Here is a 13,688-nt window from a genome sequence, read left to right on the forward strand (position 1 = left end):
CCAACCTTTTCTGAAATTTTTCCACTGCAGATTGGTTTTATCCGTTCTAGAATGTCACATAAACGGAATCCTTAGTATGTTCTTTTTTTTTTTTTTTTGTATAAGACTTCTTTCACTCACTGTAATGGTTCTGAGATTTTATCCATCTTGTTGCATGTGTCAATGATCTGCTCCTGTTGTGTTGCTGAGTAACATTCCATTCTGCGAATATATGACACTTAACTCATTCTCCTAATGAACACTTGGCCTGTTTCTAGGGAGCTTTTAGTTTTGTTTTTTGGGTTTTTTGTTTTTTTTGTTTTTTGGCTATTATGATAAAGCTACTCAGAGCAACACTGTACAAGTCTTTTTTCATTTCTCTCGGGTAAATACCTAGGAGTTGAATTTCTGAGTCATCAAATAGATGTATGTTTATACATATGGATATATGTTTATAATAAATTGCCAAAGCCTTCCCCAGAGCGATTGTACCATTTACACTTCCACCAGCAATCCAGTAGCTCAAAATCCTGGCCAACATTGGATGTTATCCATCTTAGCCATTTGGTGGGCATATAGTGGTATCTCACTGTGGGGACATTTTAATTTACATCCCTGGTGACTAATGATATAGAGCCCTTTTTCATTACATGGTGGTTTTACTGAAAATTTAATTAACGTGACATCACTTTTAAAAATCGAGAGGTTTCACATAAGAATCCAGATATCCAGCTTTTTGGGAAACATTAAAGGACCTAGCAAGACTGAGGTCATATTCCCACATGGGGACAAGCAACAGAAGCTGAGTGATGGCTGTCCCTTTAGGGCAGCTGCCCTTTAGACCCCCAGAGTCCTAACCCTCCTGTAACTCCCCAACACATGAGCCAGTTATCAGTTGCCATACATCACATTTGCAGGGTTCCCTCCTGTTAAGAGGAAAGTGAGCTATTTCTTGAGCCCATATTATTATCAACACTGGCAAAGTGAAAGTTAAATCAAAAGGGCCTTGTATTTCAAAATGGGAAGTCCACATTTCTTTGTACAAATAAAAAAATATTCCTACAATGTTTAATATGTAAATTAAATGGGTCTATTTTGAAAGATGACAATTTAGGGCTCTATAATGAAACTGCCTGGCTTTACTCATTTTCATTATTAAATGCCTGGTCCCTTTAGGATTTTGAGTTTGCAACTCCTGTAACAATAGAACATTTACACTGATAAATTATGTCTCAAGACTGCACTAACTGGGGGTTGTTTAAATATATAAAGAGATCTAATTTCATGTCCTTTTTTCAAAAAAGGGAAAAAAAATTACCTCAATATTTCATTTAGGAAACTTCATGTGTTATAAAACATTGGGACTAGAAAAATTGTTTCACTCTCTGAATTCTATAATTTTGCTTTTAATTCTAGGATTGTAAGTGGAAAATGTATATGGAGATGGATGGGGATGAAATTGCAATAACCTACATCAAAGATGTGACATTCAACACTAACCTACCTGATGCAGAGATTTTAAAGATGACAAAGGTAGGGTTCTATTTACGGCTTAAAAGCTTTTTTGAATTCACAGATATCAAACAAAGACATTAAAATCCCCCAGCAGTGTGCTTTTGTGCTTGTCGATGTTCACGTCAGCTCAGCCTCAAGCTGCCTGTTGAAAGGCACATTTTATTTAGCCGATTGAGATCATAATAGTTTTTTGTTAAAATTCCACTTAGGCTGTGTGAACTAAAAAGTACTACAAGAAAGTGTCGTTTAATTTTTTTTTTATTTTCTTCTCTATTTCTTTATGCTTACTCTGTCATTTGTTAAAGGAAAGAAAATGCCAATGGTGAAAATATTTACCTCAAATTTGAGGTCATTTTTTAAACTTTGAAAAACTTGTGCGGAGGAAGGCTTTCTTGGAGGACTGAGGTGAGGTTATTCAGGAGGCACCTGTTGATGTCTTCATAGCTTCCTTGAGTTCACACCTCCGGCCAGAGAACACCTCACTACTTCAGGGTCAGTGGTAGAAGCATGCCCTTTACAACGCAAAAGACAGATCGAGAGGAATGCTTAGCTTCTCCTCAAAATGGAAAAAAATTCAGTTCTGTCCCAATAAATCTGAAAAAATACATTTGAGACTTCAACAGGAGAAAGTCAACAACTTGGGTGAATACCCATGCTATCCATCAGACCATCACTTGAAACTTCACATAAGCCACTCTTTAGTACGTGATGAACTGTGTATTTGGTTACAGTGAAGAAAGTGGGGTGGGTAGCAGAGAAGAACCTGGGTACAAACACAAGTGGGGAAGTGAAGAGTCTTCAAAGCCACAGCATTAGACTTGCAAATGTGTTCCCTTCCCAGGCATAAGATTGCTAAACATCCAAGTCCTTTTAATTTACAAGTGTATTCATCAAGTCGATTGATTTGATATTCATTGTTGGAATCTTCTGAGTAACTGGGAGTCATTTCAATGGTGTTATTTATCTGTAAAGGTTATGATCTGGTTTTAACTTTCCTTTATTTTGTTGGGACATGATGTTTTGATGTCTTAAAGGCTGGACAGATCCTTGCTCCTTCCCCCCAACCTATGCCATTTAGAAGCAAGATCCAAGTCCTTGCCTGCTAACAGAAGGAAGCCACTCACAGCAAAAATGACAGGGTACAGCTCTAAAGCCAAATACAGGTGTTTCTGGTATAATGCCACATATGCACTCCCAAAGAACCACATCTTGTGCAAAATCACACACCAACATTAACTGGGGGCTATAGGAAAAACAGGATTGGGGGAGACCATTCAAAATCTGTAGAACTTTTAACATCAACAGAATCATAACAATACTAATTAAAAAAAAGAGAAAAGGAAAAAAAAAAGAACCCAGTTAAATCTCTACCACATGTGCTTTGTACCCATCTCAAGGCCAGTCATTTGTAGCCTTAAGTATAGAATGAAGGGGTGGAGGGTGGTTAAAAGAGTGGAGATTCACTTATAATAAAAACCATTTTCATCAAAATTAAAATGGGATCCAAGGTGTCAGGGTGAAAAAGTTTCCCTCTGGCCTTCTAAGTTCTTGGGCTGGTCTAATAATTAAATTAACATAAGACAGATTAACAGGAGAAGAATTTAATTTTGTACACACAGGAGCCCCAAAGATGTGAGACTTACGGGCAAGTCAGGAAGCTGAGGCTAATATATGCCGTCCTCAGCTAAGGAATGAGCCAGGGGCCTGGGGCTTCAAAGACGGGAAGGCAATTCACAGGAAGATAACAAGAGCAGATGTTTGGTAGTTAGAAGCTTGCCCTGCCATGCAGATAGGTCTTTCAGATAAAAAAAAAAAAAAAAGGTATCTCTGATAAAAGCTCTCTTTCTGGGCCAGGTGCCCTATCTAAATTCTTTCAGGCAGTTATGGGAGAGGTAAAAGTTTTTCTTGAGTCTTCTGGGTTTTGATGGTCTTCAGCTAAAAATACAATACACCTGCCAAAGTGCTATGTTTTGGGGTGACATAGTCTCCTTGTGAAAGGCATAGGCTTCTTCATTAATCCTTTCATTTAATACTGTGGGGAAATGTTGCCACAAAGCAGCCTTTGCATGCACAGCCTTGCTGGATAGCCTGATACAGTGAAAAGCAGAGTAGTTGTTGAAACTACTAACCCAGCCATTGCTTGCATTCAAAGAAGGCACTTCTGAGTCTGTATCGTTAAGTCTTTCTCTTAATTATCAGAAAGCTTTCTACTGATGCTTCAAAATATTAGCATGAATAATGAATGACCTAATGATAGGGTTGAGTAGTATATCAGAAAAGAGAAGATCGTGGGACTAAGACTAGATGTTTACAATTACAGAAAAAGAGGTCTTATGAAAACTAACATCCAAGACATTAGCACGTTGTGAGTAATCACACGTGAACCAACACCATGACTTTCATGATAATCTGACATTATACCCTATTTGCCAATTGCATATGGCACAGCTGGCCTCAAAGATCCATGCCATAGTAGGGCAGGCACTAGACCATCCTAACTTTTGTTTTTCAGCCCCCCTTTGTAATGGAGAAGTGGAATGTAGGAATAATGGAAAATCAGACTGTAGAATGCACTGTCACATATGAGGTAAGCTTGGGGTTGGGCAAGGGCGGGATGCTGGTGGCTTTACCATCAGTTTCTTAGTAGGAATTTATTAGCTCCCTCAACAGTGCTTAAAATTGGAAGAGAAATTATTTAACCAACATGAATATGGGAAGATTAACATAATTACTCTAACAAAATGTTGGTAAGGAAAGAGAACAGGATATTCTTGCCTAGGTAAAGATTGAGACAGTAATACATCCATTCATCAGCTAATGATTGAACATCTACATGCTGTGTAACATGTTAGGTACTGGGGTTATACCAAACAGTGACCAAACCAAAACTCTGCCTTCTTAGTGCTTAGAGTTTAGGGGTAGATCAGCGATTCTTCACAAGGACAGAGAACAACTTCTACTGTCACCTGGTGGGGAGAGAGGTCTATTCTCAAAAACAGATTCCATATATTTTATATATGGATAAATAGAAAAACTGACACTTTAAAAAATATGCTACTAAGATTAAAATTCACATATTTAGCAAATACCTGACAGTTACTCTTCTATGATTAGGACAGACTAAATCTATACTCTCTCTTGAGGTTCCAATGAGAGGAGATGGATAATAAATAGGTAAGCAATAAGCAGAGAGTGATAAGTGGTAACCAGAAAATAGTGAGACTTGGGCCATGAGACTGGGTGGTTAGTTAGGGAAGGCCTCTCCTCTGAGGAGGAGGCAGCAAAAAAGAGCACAGGAGAGTCAAGGCCAAGCTCCTGAGGCACAGAGGACAATGACAAAGCTCCCGAAAGGGGCAGGCTGGATCACAGAGGTTCGTGGGGCCACAGTGAGGAGTTTGGATTTACTATAAACACAATTGGAAGCCAATGGGGTGTTTTAAGCAGTCTATTGCTTAAAATAATCTAATTATGTTTTTAAAATCAGCAATATCTTCGGGTGCCTGGGTAGCTTAGTCGGTTAAGTGGCCAACTTTGGCTCAGGTCATGATCTCACGCTCTGTAGGTTCAAGCCTGCATCGGGCTCTGTGATGATGTCTCAGAGCCTGGAGCTGCTTTGGATTCTGTGTCTCCCTCTCTCTCTGCCCCAACCCCACTCACACTCTCTCAGTCAAAAATTAATAAGCATTTAAGTCTTTTTTTAAAAAATCAGCAATATCCACATGGCTGGTGGAACATAATGCTTTACAAGGTAGAGAAACCCTGCAGGAACAGGGGGGAGGGGAAGAAGTAGACCCCAGAGTCTCATGACACATGGAGATATTATATTAATATGCATCTGCCATCAAAAGGACATGCATTTCATTCATTCATTTTATTATTCATTCAGGAAACATTTGGTAAGGATTCACCAAGACCCAGGCACTATAACAGGAGTTTACACCTGTTTTATCCCATTAACGTTGTATAAATACTGAGAGATAGGCAGCATTAACTTTCATAGGGAAAACAGGCTCAGAGAGATAGAACGAGGTCCCGAGGTCTGGGGTGGTCAGTGGAGTCACACCCAGGCTCTTGGACTATAAACAGTTTCCACTATTCCTCAGCTGTCCTACCTGTTCCCTTACCAGCAGTAAGATGAGGGAAGTCAGCCTGTAAATGGACTCCATGCACTGCTGCATTGTGATGGTCTTCTGAGCCGCCAGATTGGCTCTGATTCAGCATTGGAAATCCATACCCTGGCTAGTCCACTTATCCAGGGTGATCTGATGCCGGAAGCCGATGAGTTATTACAATAGTTCCTTATCCTCACCAGCCAGGGAGCACAGCTTGTCAGGGATGAGGTGCCTGAGAAATAGCATTAACTGTCAAAGTGCTGCTGGTAGGACATAAAACCTAAATAAGAACAGTTGATTGGTCCTGAGAAACATGGAATCTAGACTGTTGTGGAACCTGATGACCAGCCCCCACTATGCAGGAGAGCCTTCTTTTTAGTAACTTTTCTTCTCCTCTCTCCTTCCTCTTCCTCCTTCTCCTTATACTCTGTGACGATGTGCTACTTGTGTCTGTAATTGTCACTGCAGGGTTTTTTAAACATATTTTTATAACCATATCGAAGTCTGAGAGGCTCCTGAACCTGATTTGTGACACCCGGTGATGAAGGGTTTCAGGATGAGAAGGTGGTGTGTCTTGATCTGGTATCTTCTCCTTTTTCTAGTCCTTATTTTTTACCTCCCTACCCAGTCTCACTTTTCTATCTGTTACCCTGCACCCTCCATGGGGATAAGTATCCACCAGACTGCCCACACCCACTCAGTTACCCTGCTGATCAAAGGCAGTCGTGGGCAAAATAGGGGTCAGATTTTTATGTATTCAAATCTGTCTTCAAGTACTCTAAACAGAAGAAATTGTTTTTCAGTCCTTAGTAAGCAAAAAGGTAAGTTGAGATTCGCCAGATAGAATAAATTCTGGGAGATGACAACCACATTTTGAACTACTATAATCCACTAAGGAATAAAGTGGTCAGAACTTTCCTTTTAGGAACGCCTGGGTTGGCTCAGTTAAGCATCTGACTCTTGATTTCGGTTCAGGTTATGATCTCTGGGTTGTAGGATCAAGCCCCACATTGGGCTCTGGGCTGAGACAATGGAGCCTACTTGAGATTCTCTCTCTCCTCTCTCTCTGCCTGTCCCCTGCTCTTGTGCATGCACACGTGTGCTCTCTCAAAATAAATTAAAAACAAACAAAACACTTTCCTTTTAATCGGATTACCATATTTAGGCAGGCTGATATTTCACCTAATGCATTATGATAATAGTGTTCTCAGGAGTTAAATGGGAGTGACATAATAACTTGAGTTCTTTTCTTCCTGTTTTATAAGCACCAGCATGTCGTTGTTTCTCTCTCTCTCTCTCTCTTTTTTTTTTTTTTTTTTACAGAGTGATGTTAGAGCTCCAAAGAGCACTAAACATGTCCACTCAATTCAGTGGAGTAGAATGAAACCTCAGGATGAAGTGAAAGCCGTTCAACTTGCCATTCAGACACTACTCCCCAACTTAGAGGGCAGCTCTAGAAGCAGGTCTGACTCAAGTAAGTTAGAGATGTGTGCTAGACTAGATTCCAAAACCTTAAATATCAATTTCTCATACCAGGGATAAGTGCCAGTCTGGTAACACACAATATAAGACTTCCTTCTTCTATTTTTAGAATATTGGTCTTACACACATACTATATGAACAGTAGTGTTTATGGGCTTATAAATATTAGCATATTACAATAAATTTCAGTATTTGGATAACTATGATAAAGACGAAAATTAATAATTATGTTATACTGGTAAATAAGTATATGTCTATTTATACACTGACATATTTCGCTTCCCAAATCATAGACAGATATTAATCTTCCGTGTCCCGCAAACAATCCTATGAAACCAATGCGATTACTGGGGCAATTTCTTGCGTCCTGAACACCACCGATACATCAAAACATAAGAATGATAGGGGAAGGGTAGGAGGAAGGGAGGAAGAGAGAGGAATAATAAAGGGAGGACAGAGAAAGAGAAAACATGAAATGCATATGACGGACAGTAGTGACAGTAATTACAGATGCTACACTGAAACAATTTAGAAATTACACAGGGGAAGCCTGGCTGCCTTGCTGTTAAATTGGTCATTATTTGGTAGATTCAGGGAAGAGGTCCTGACCTTCACCTTCACAGATGTCTAGAAATTCTAATACAACCCAGAGTTAGGCTCTGGGGGACTGCAACAAGCTAACAGATGCATGGAAGTTGGGTGCATAAACCCCCATGCAATTCACTTTTTACCAGGAGAAATATACCTGCCCAGCAAACCAGAAATACATGTTTCCTGATCAGTGCATTATTTTTCCTGGTAAGAAAATATACCTGAAAAGCCATATCAGAAGGTTCTTTGATGGCATGTAAATAAAGTACCCCGATGACTGCTGTCACTGAGTTATGAGAACCTAGCTAACCGTCCCCTACTCTCAGGACTAGCTTACCAACTGGACCAGATCTTTCCATACATCAGCCAGCTGGGGGGCAGGGGGGGCAGTTGGTTTGGTTATTTTCTTTCACAATGAATCATGACAAGACATTCTGGCCACCATGACTGAACTGGAGTTTTCACAAAGCCTTCTCGGCTACACACATATTTTCAAACCTCTCTTAGGTCAAGCTGTTTCTACACACCACTAACCCAGGTAATGGGTGTTGATTCTCACTAGTGGCCCCTACCTGGAGCATGGCATTTCTAAGTTCTTTTATTTGGTAACCCAACAATCTCTTCTTGCATGCCTACTATCACCTTTAAAAGGACTTCTTACTATAATAATTTTCCCCTCCCAAATAATTAATATTTACTGGCCACATTTTACTTCTATAAGGGCTTTCATTGCTACGATTCTATTTGATCCCTACAATACTCCTGTGCAATCTGTGGGCGTCTTCTCTCTCCACTTCTGCTATATTTTTCCCTTTTACTAAAAGCTGGTTTTCTGTTTCCCCAGCCACAGGACTCATAATAGCTGCCAACTGCCTCCAAGTTTTACATGGTTCAAATCCCACCACTTTGAGAATCACCAAATACTTCAACAGTCCCAATTCTAGATTTCCTGGAGGAAGACTGTTGCTGTTTTTTCCAAGCATTCTCTTCTGGACCAATTAACTCTATCAGCAGGAGGAGGTGGTGGTGGGTAGCATAGCCCAGTGGGGGACGCAGGTGGTGAGGACATCCTGTGCAGTGAACTGTAGCCATATGGGTGGAAACAGGGGAGAGACATTCCCCAAAGAGGACAATAAGCAGATGTCTGACAAGTATCCTGTACCTCTCTGATATCTAAATCTTTTGGGAGAAAGCAAATTATTTCTCTAAGAGAGTTAGGAAACGTCAATACCCTTCAATCTCCCAGTAGAATGGCTTTGGATAAACCTTTCCCTCTATTATTAACTGGAGAGGTTGTGGGATAAAAGGAGAGAGTGACCCCCCCACCCCCACCCCATGGCTCACTTCAGTTTTAGCTAGTTTGCCTCCCCCTTCCTTCTTCCTTGTATTTCTTTTTCCCTTTTGCTGTGAAAACAGAGGACACCACCTGGACCAGTTAGGATATATTTTTTAGCTGCAAGTAACAGAAAATCCAACTTCAACTGTCTTCCTCCCAAATGGACCAAAGTGCAGTCCCAGGAACAGTAGCCTCAGGATCAATGGGAACTTGTTAGAAATGCAAATTCTCAAGCCCAACCCCAGACCTGATGAATCAAAAACTGGGAGGAGGGACCAGCAACCTTGGCATGCAAAAGCTCTGAAACACGGGTTTTGTCTATAATAAAATAGTTATCTTCTGGACTGAAGAAGTCCAGAAGGCAGCTGGGCTCAGGTCCAGTGAGAGAAGCTGGCTCACTCATGTTGAGGACCAGGAACAAACCTCTCCTTCCTTCCACTCTGCCATCTTAGTATGTGCCTTTGCCCACCGCCTAGCTCTGCCACATTTACTGTCACCACACAAAGATACGGCAACGTGCAGAGGCCACAAAAGGCCGATGCCTTCCCTGCTCTCCTGTCCAGGGGTGAGAAAGACCTGCCTACATGCCGCCAGCAGACCACCTCTCAAGTTGCCTCGGCCAGAACTGAGCAACTTGTCCAGTCCTAAACATGGTATCACTGCATCTGGCTCAGGCCAATCAAAGTCTGCCACTAGAGCCAGAATGTGGTCAGCGCCCCCCACTGTGCAGGGCTCCAGCAGGGGGTTGGATGCAGGACAAAATGAGGGCTCTGTCAGAAGCTAAAATTTCAGAGAAATCAAGGGGAAGGCAAGAAGGCACTGCGGTTGCGTGAAGCTGTGAGGAGTGTCTGGACACAGCAGGTCAACCTGTGCAGGGCAGTGAGGGAGGCTGCTTGCTGGGAGTCAGAAGTGAGCGGGCATCTATTCCTCTCCAGAACTCATGGCAAGAACAGCCCAGGGAGGACTACAGGGAACTCAAGAATGTGGGCAATATGGTTCAGGCCCTGGGGGAGGCAGAAAAGACCCAAGGAGGGAGGCACTTACTTATTCACTGAAATAGAGCTTACCAAATGGTTCCTGTTAATTCACCATTTTCTTTTACCTTAACTTCTCTTCCTGTTTGCTGTGAAGCTTCATTTTTCATGGATTAAAAACAAAAACAAAAACAAAAAAAACATTTCTTATTCCTGGGCCTCAGAATCTCTCCTCTGGAGATGTGAACAGTCTTTCTTCCAAGCAATCCCTAGCTGTCTCAACCGGCTGGAACCCAATTTCTTTTGTCTGCACTGAGGGTTCTTGAGGATTTAAAAGTGCCTGGTGGCAAAAAGCCTTTCATTTACTGAACATGCCCTTACCATCCAAAACACACCAAGAGCAATCTCTAGAAGTGACAACATGGCTAAGTGGGAAAAAGATGGGTTTTAGATGCAGCAAGACCTGGATTAGCTGAGTGACCTTGGGCAAGTTACCTAGCCTCCCAAGCTGCAGTCTCCTTGTTTACACAATAAGATTATTAGTACTTACCTGAGAAGATTATTGAGAGGATTAAATAAGGTCATGTAATTAAAGCCTATGGAACAATACCAAGCATATAACATATACTCAGTAAGTGCAATCACCCTTATTTTTTAAAAAGTGTTTCTAATAATAAAGGAATGTCCTTATACCTAGCCTAGAACTTCTCTGAATGGTAAAGATTGAAGCATCCAAACAGGCTTCAATTATCTCAAGGCAGTCTTATGAATCAGACCTGCAGCTTACAGTGGCTTAAAAGATGCTCATTTCCATTTCCTCTGCAGGTGCTGATCGCCAGTGGCTGGATACTCTGAGGATGCGGCAGATTGCATCCGATACTTCTTTACAGCGTTCTCAGAGCAATCCTATTCTGGGGTCACAGTTCTTCCCATATTTCAATGACCAGGATTCCTATGCTGCTGCCGTAAGGCGGACCCAGGTGCCCATTAAGTATCAACAGATTACACCTATAAACCAATCCAGAAGCTCCTCTCCTACTCAGTATGGACTGACCAAAAACTTCTCTTCTCTGCATCTCAACTCCAGGGACAGTGGCTTTTCCAGTCTTCCAAGTGACAACTCTTTAGAGAGGGGTCGGTACTCAGAGAGAAGCAAAAACAAATATGACCGTGGTAGTGCATCACTCAATTCTTCTCCTAGGGGAAGGTACAGTGGGAAAAGTCAGCATTCCACTCCTTCAAGAGAAAGATATTCTGGAAAATTCTACGGGGTTTCTCAGTCAGCACTCAATACTCACCAGTCGCCTGACTTTAAGAGAAGTCCGAATGACTGCCACCGGTCCAGGACCATACCGGGGATGCCTCTGCACACAGAGACAGACTCAAGAGCCAGTGAAGAGGAGAGCAGAGTCAGCGAAGGAGGATGGACAAAAGTGGAATACCGAAAGAAACCTCACAGGCCCTCTCCTGCCAAGACTAACAGGGAAAGAGCCAGAGGAAACTACCGGGGAAGGAGAAACTTTTGATGAACTGACCTAGAGAAGTTTTCTTAAGCAGGTTTTTTTTTTTTCCTTTTCTTTTTTTCTTTTTTAAGATGTAATGGATTTTGATAATACCTTCAGACGGAATTAACAAAAAGACAACTTTTCCAATTTTGGATTTAGGAAATGCCTTCTAATTGAGACTACAGCCAAACCACAGCTAAAATGATGGATGTTGGCTGCCAAGGATGATAACTAGACTTCAACATAACTATACATACCTGCATCCCCACACCCCAAATTAACATTTTGACAGGAGGGGATATGCCACCTCATTTCCCTAACCACCGCCATTCTGGTTAGCAGGGCCTGGGCTAGGGTGAGGTTCAGTGGGGCACTTGTCTTGGGTGCAAAAGTTAAGGGGGTACCAGGAAGCTCGGTAATCAAGATACGTAACATTCTAATGCAATATTTAAATAAATGAAAATTAATGCAAAAATTCTGTGATAAACAAATCAAAATTCTACATAAATATAGGATCAGTATTACTGATTTTCCCTCTTGTCTTAGACCCCGGTATGGCTTGGTAAGGCACTGTTACTGTAGATCCTATTTTAAAACTTTGATATTTTGTTCATCATGAATTTTTGCATTAATTTAAAAAATACTGCCTTAAAATATCATTTATCTTGATTACTGAGATGTTGGGAGTTTTTGGTTGTTTTTCTTGAGGCCTCCTTAAATTTTGTGCCCTAGGGAAGGGCCTCACTTGCCTTACCTGCATCCTGACACTGCTGGTTCGTATTTATTTTAGTAAGGTATTTGGATTCTTATCCTGGTCAGAGCTGAAGTAATTTGGCTTGTCATTTTTAGACAATAAAAGAGGTTATTGAACTTAATCTTGATTATGATGCATATCTCCTTCATTAAGACTCATCTGAAACCAAAGATCTAAACTGCCTAGGAGATTTGTGGTTACTGCTTTTCCAAAGCTCCCAGGGACTGCTTTTGAATATTATTTTCTACATTTTACTAAAGGAGAAGCAAAGAGGGAAAAAAAAGTCCATAAAGACCCCCTGGAATGTCAGAAATCTAAAATCTGAAAGAAAACAGACACAGAGTGGGATAATAACGTCACAAGCCACAAGCCAAAGAAATTTAAAATTACCAACATCTTTGTTAACACAAGCCAGTAAATACCATCCTTGCAGCAAGAAAGCTCTAAGCAGCTGGGGGAAAAGAGGTAACCGGTACAGGTGGGAGGAAACTGCCTGCCGTTTAGGACAGGAATCGTGAGATCCAACTTAGGAAATTCTTCATTGTTTACAATTCAGAAAGTCAGGAGGAAATAAACTTTTATGTCAAATAAATAAATGTTACATTCCAATACATTCTGAGATTCTGTTCAACATTCACTAACCCTGAATATCCAGTGTCCTTTGCCTGCACAGGATTCTCAGTGCTCTGTAGAAATTCAAATGCCACACTGGTAATTCTATGGGGTTGAGTTCTCTCTTAATAGAAACCAGTCATCAAGTACATGCTTATATTCCCAGAGAAGCGGATCTGCTCTAACACAGTGCCTGGGGCCTGGTGGAGGAAACCATTTTTGGGAGGCAATAAAGTCAAGGTTATAGGAAATGACCTTTATTTACAAGGGAAGCTGTGACCTAAACGTTGATGCAACAATTGAATTTTGTAAGTTGTATTGTTTGCCACCTGCATTTATAAGCAAAAGCAATGGAGAATGGTAAAATCAGAGAGCAAGGTGTTCTTTTCCATCATGGATAACCAACATCTCTAAGGTTGTAAGCTCCACTGTGATCTTTTCTCACAAATCTGATAGCTACTACAGTCTGTTTTCAATTATTTTCCCCATGCCCTTTGAGTTTAAATTTAAAGAAAAATGGACGAATAGAAAGTATGCTACCTTAATGGCATGCTGCTTCTAAATAAGCAATAAATTTCTCTGATGAGAATTTTTGGGTACGTGGCTAAACACAGAACAGAGTCTTAACTGAGTCAGTCTGAAAGGAACACAAAGTATGGCTTTAATTACTAACCAAAATGGGCATTTTGAAGAATTATTTAAGACTCTAGTTTAAAAAGTGTTACACAAATGATTGCTTGTTACAGTCTATTTTCTCTACTTCTTGCTTTCCTGGGCTATGGGTTAGAGAATCCAGGCTGGTAGTGAAATGACTTAATGACCTCAGCC

General features: G+C 40.9%; 1 protein-coding gene and 1 long non-coding RNA gene across 22 annotated transcripts in view; one reads left to right on the forward strand and one right to left on the reverse strand.

Annotated features, from left to right (window-relative positions):
- MAP3K20 (mitogen-activated protein kinase kinase kinase 20) overlaps nucleotides 1–12,861 on the forward strand; it is a 193,928-nt gene extending 181,067 nt beyond the window's left edge. For all 3 annotated transcript variants that reach the window (XM_006935367.5, XM_023259463.2, XM_003990872.6), the window contains exons 17-20: nucleotides 1,396–1,512; nucleotides 4,007–4,081; nucleotides 6,930–7,080; nucleotides 10,815–12,861. In XM_006935367.5, the coding sequence (XP_006935429.1) occupies nucleotides 1,396–1,512; nucleotides 4,007–4,081; nucleotides 6,930–7,080; nucleotides 10,815–11,515 (1,044 nt within the window). In that variant the 3' untranslated portion in view covers nucleotides 11,516–12,861. The remainder of the gene's footprint in view (nucleotides 1–1,395; nucleotides 1,513–4,006; nucleotides 4,082–6,929; nucleotides 7,081–10,814) is intronic.
- Nucleotides 1–13,688, reverse strand: part of LOC102901678 — a 128,494-nt gene that overhangs the window by 58,140 nt on the left and 56,666 nt on the right. For 5 of the 19 annotated variants that reach the window (XR_006583317.1, XR_006583309.1, XR_006583303.1 and 2 more), the window contains exons 1-2: nucleotides 5,619–6,600; nucleotides 1,831–2,006 (exon numbers count right to left, since the gene is read on the reverse strand). This is a non-coding gene — a long non-coding RNA (uncharacterized LOC102901678). Of the gene's footprint in view, nucleotides 1–5; nucleotides 2,007–5,606; nucleotides 6,603–10,082; nucleotides 10,818–13,688 lie in introns of those variants that run through there. The other 14 variants (XR_006583318.1, XR_006583315.1, XR_006583300.1 and 11 more) reach the window with 8 other exon arrangements.

This window comes from Felis catus, chromosome C1 (genome assembly GCF_018350175.1).
Source record: "Felis catus isolate Fca126 chromosome C1, F.catus_Fca126_mat1.0, whole genome shotgun sequence".
NCBI lineage: Eukaryota > Metazoa > Chordata > Mammalia > Carnivora > Felidae > Felis > Felis catus.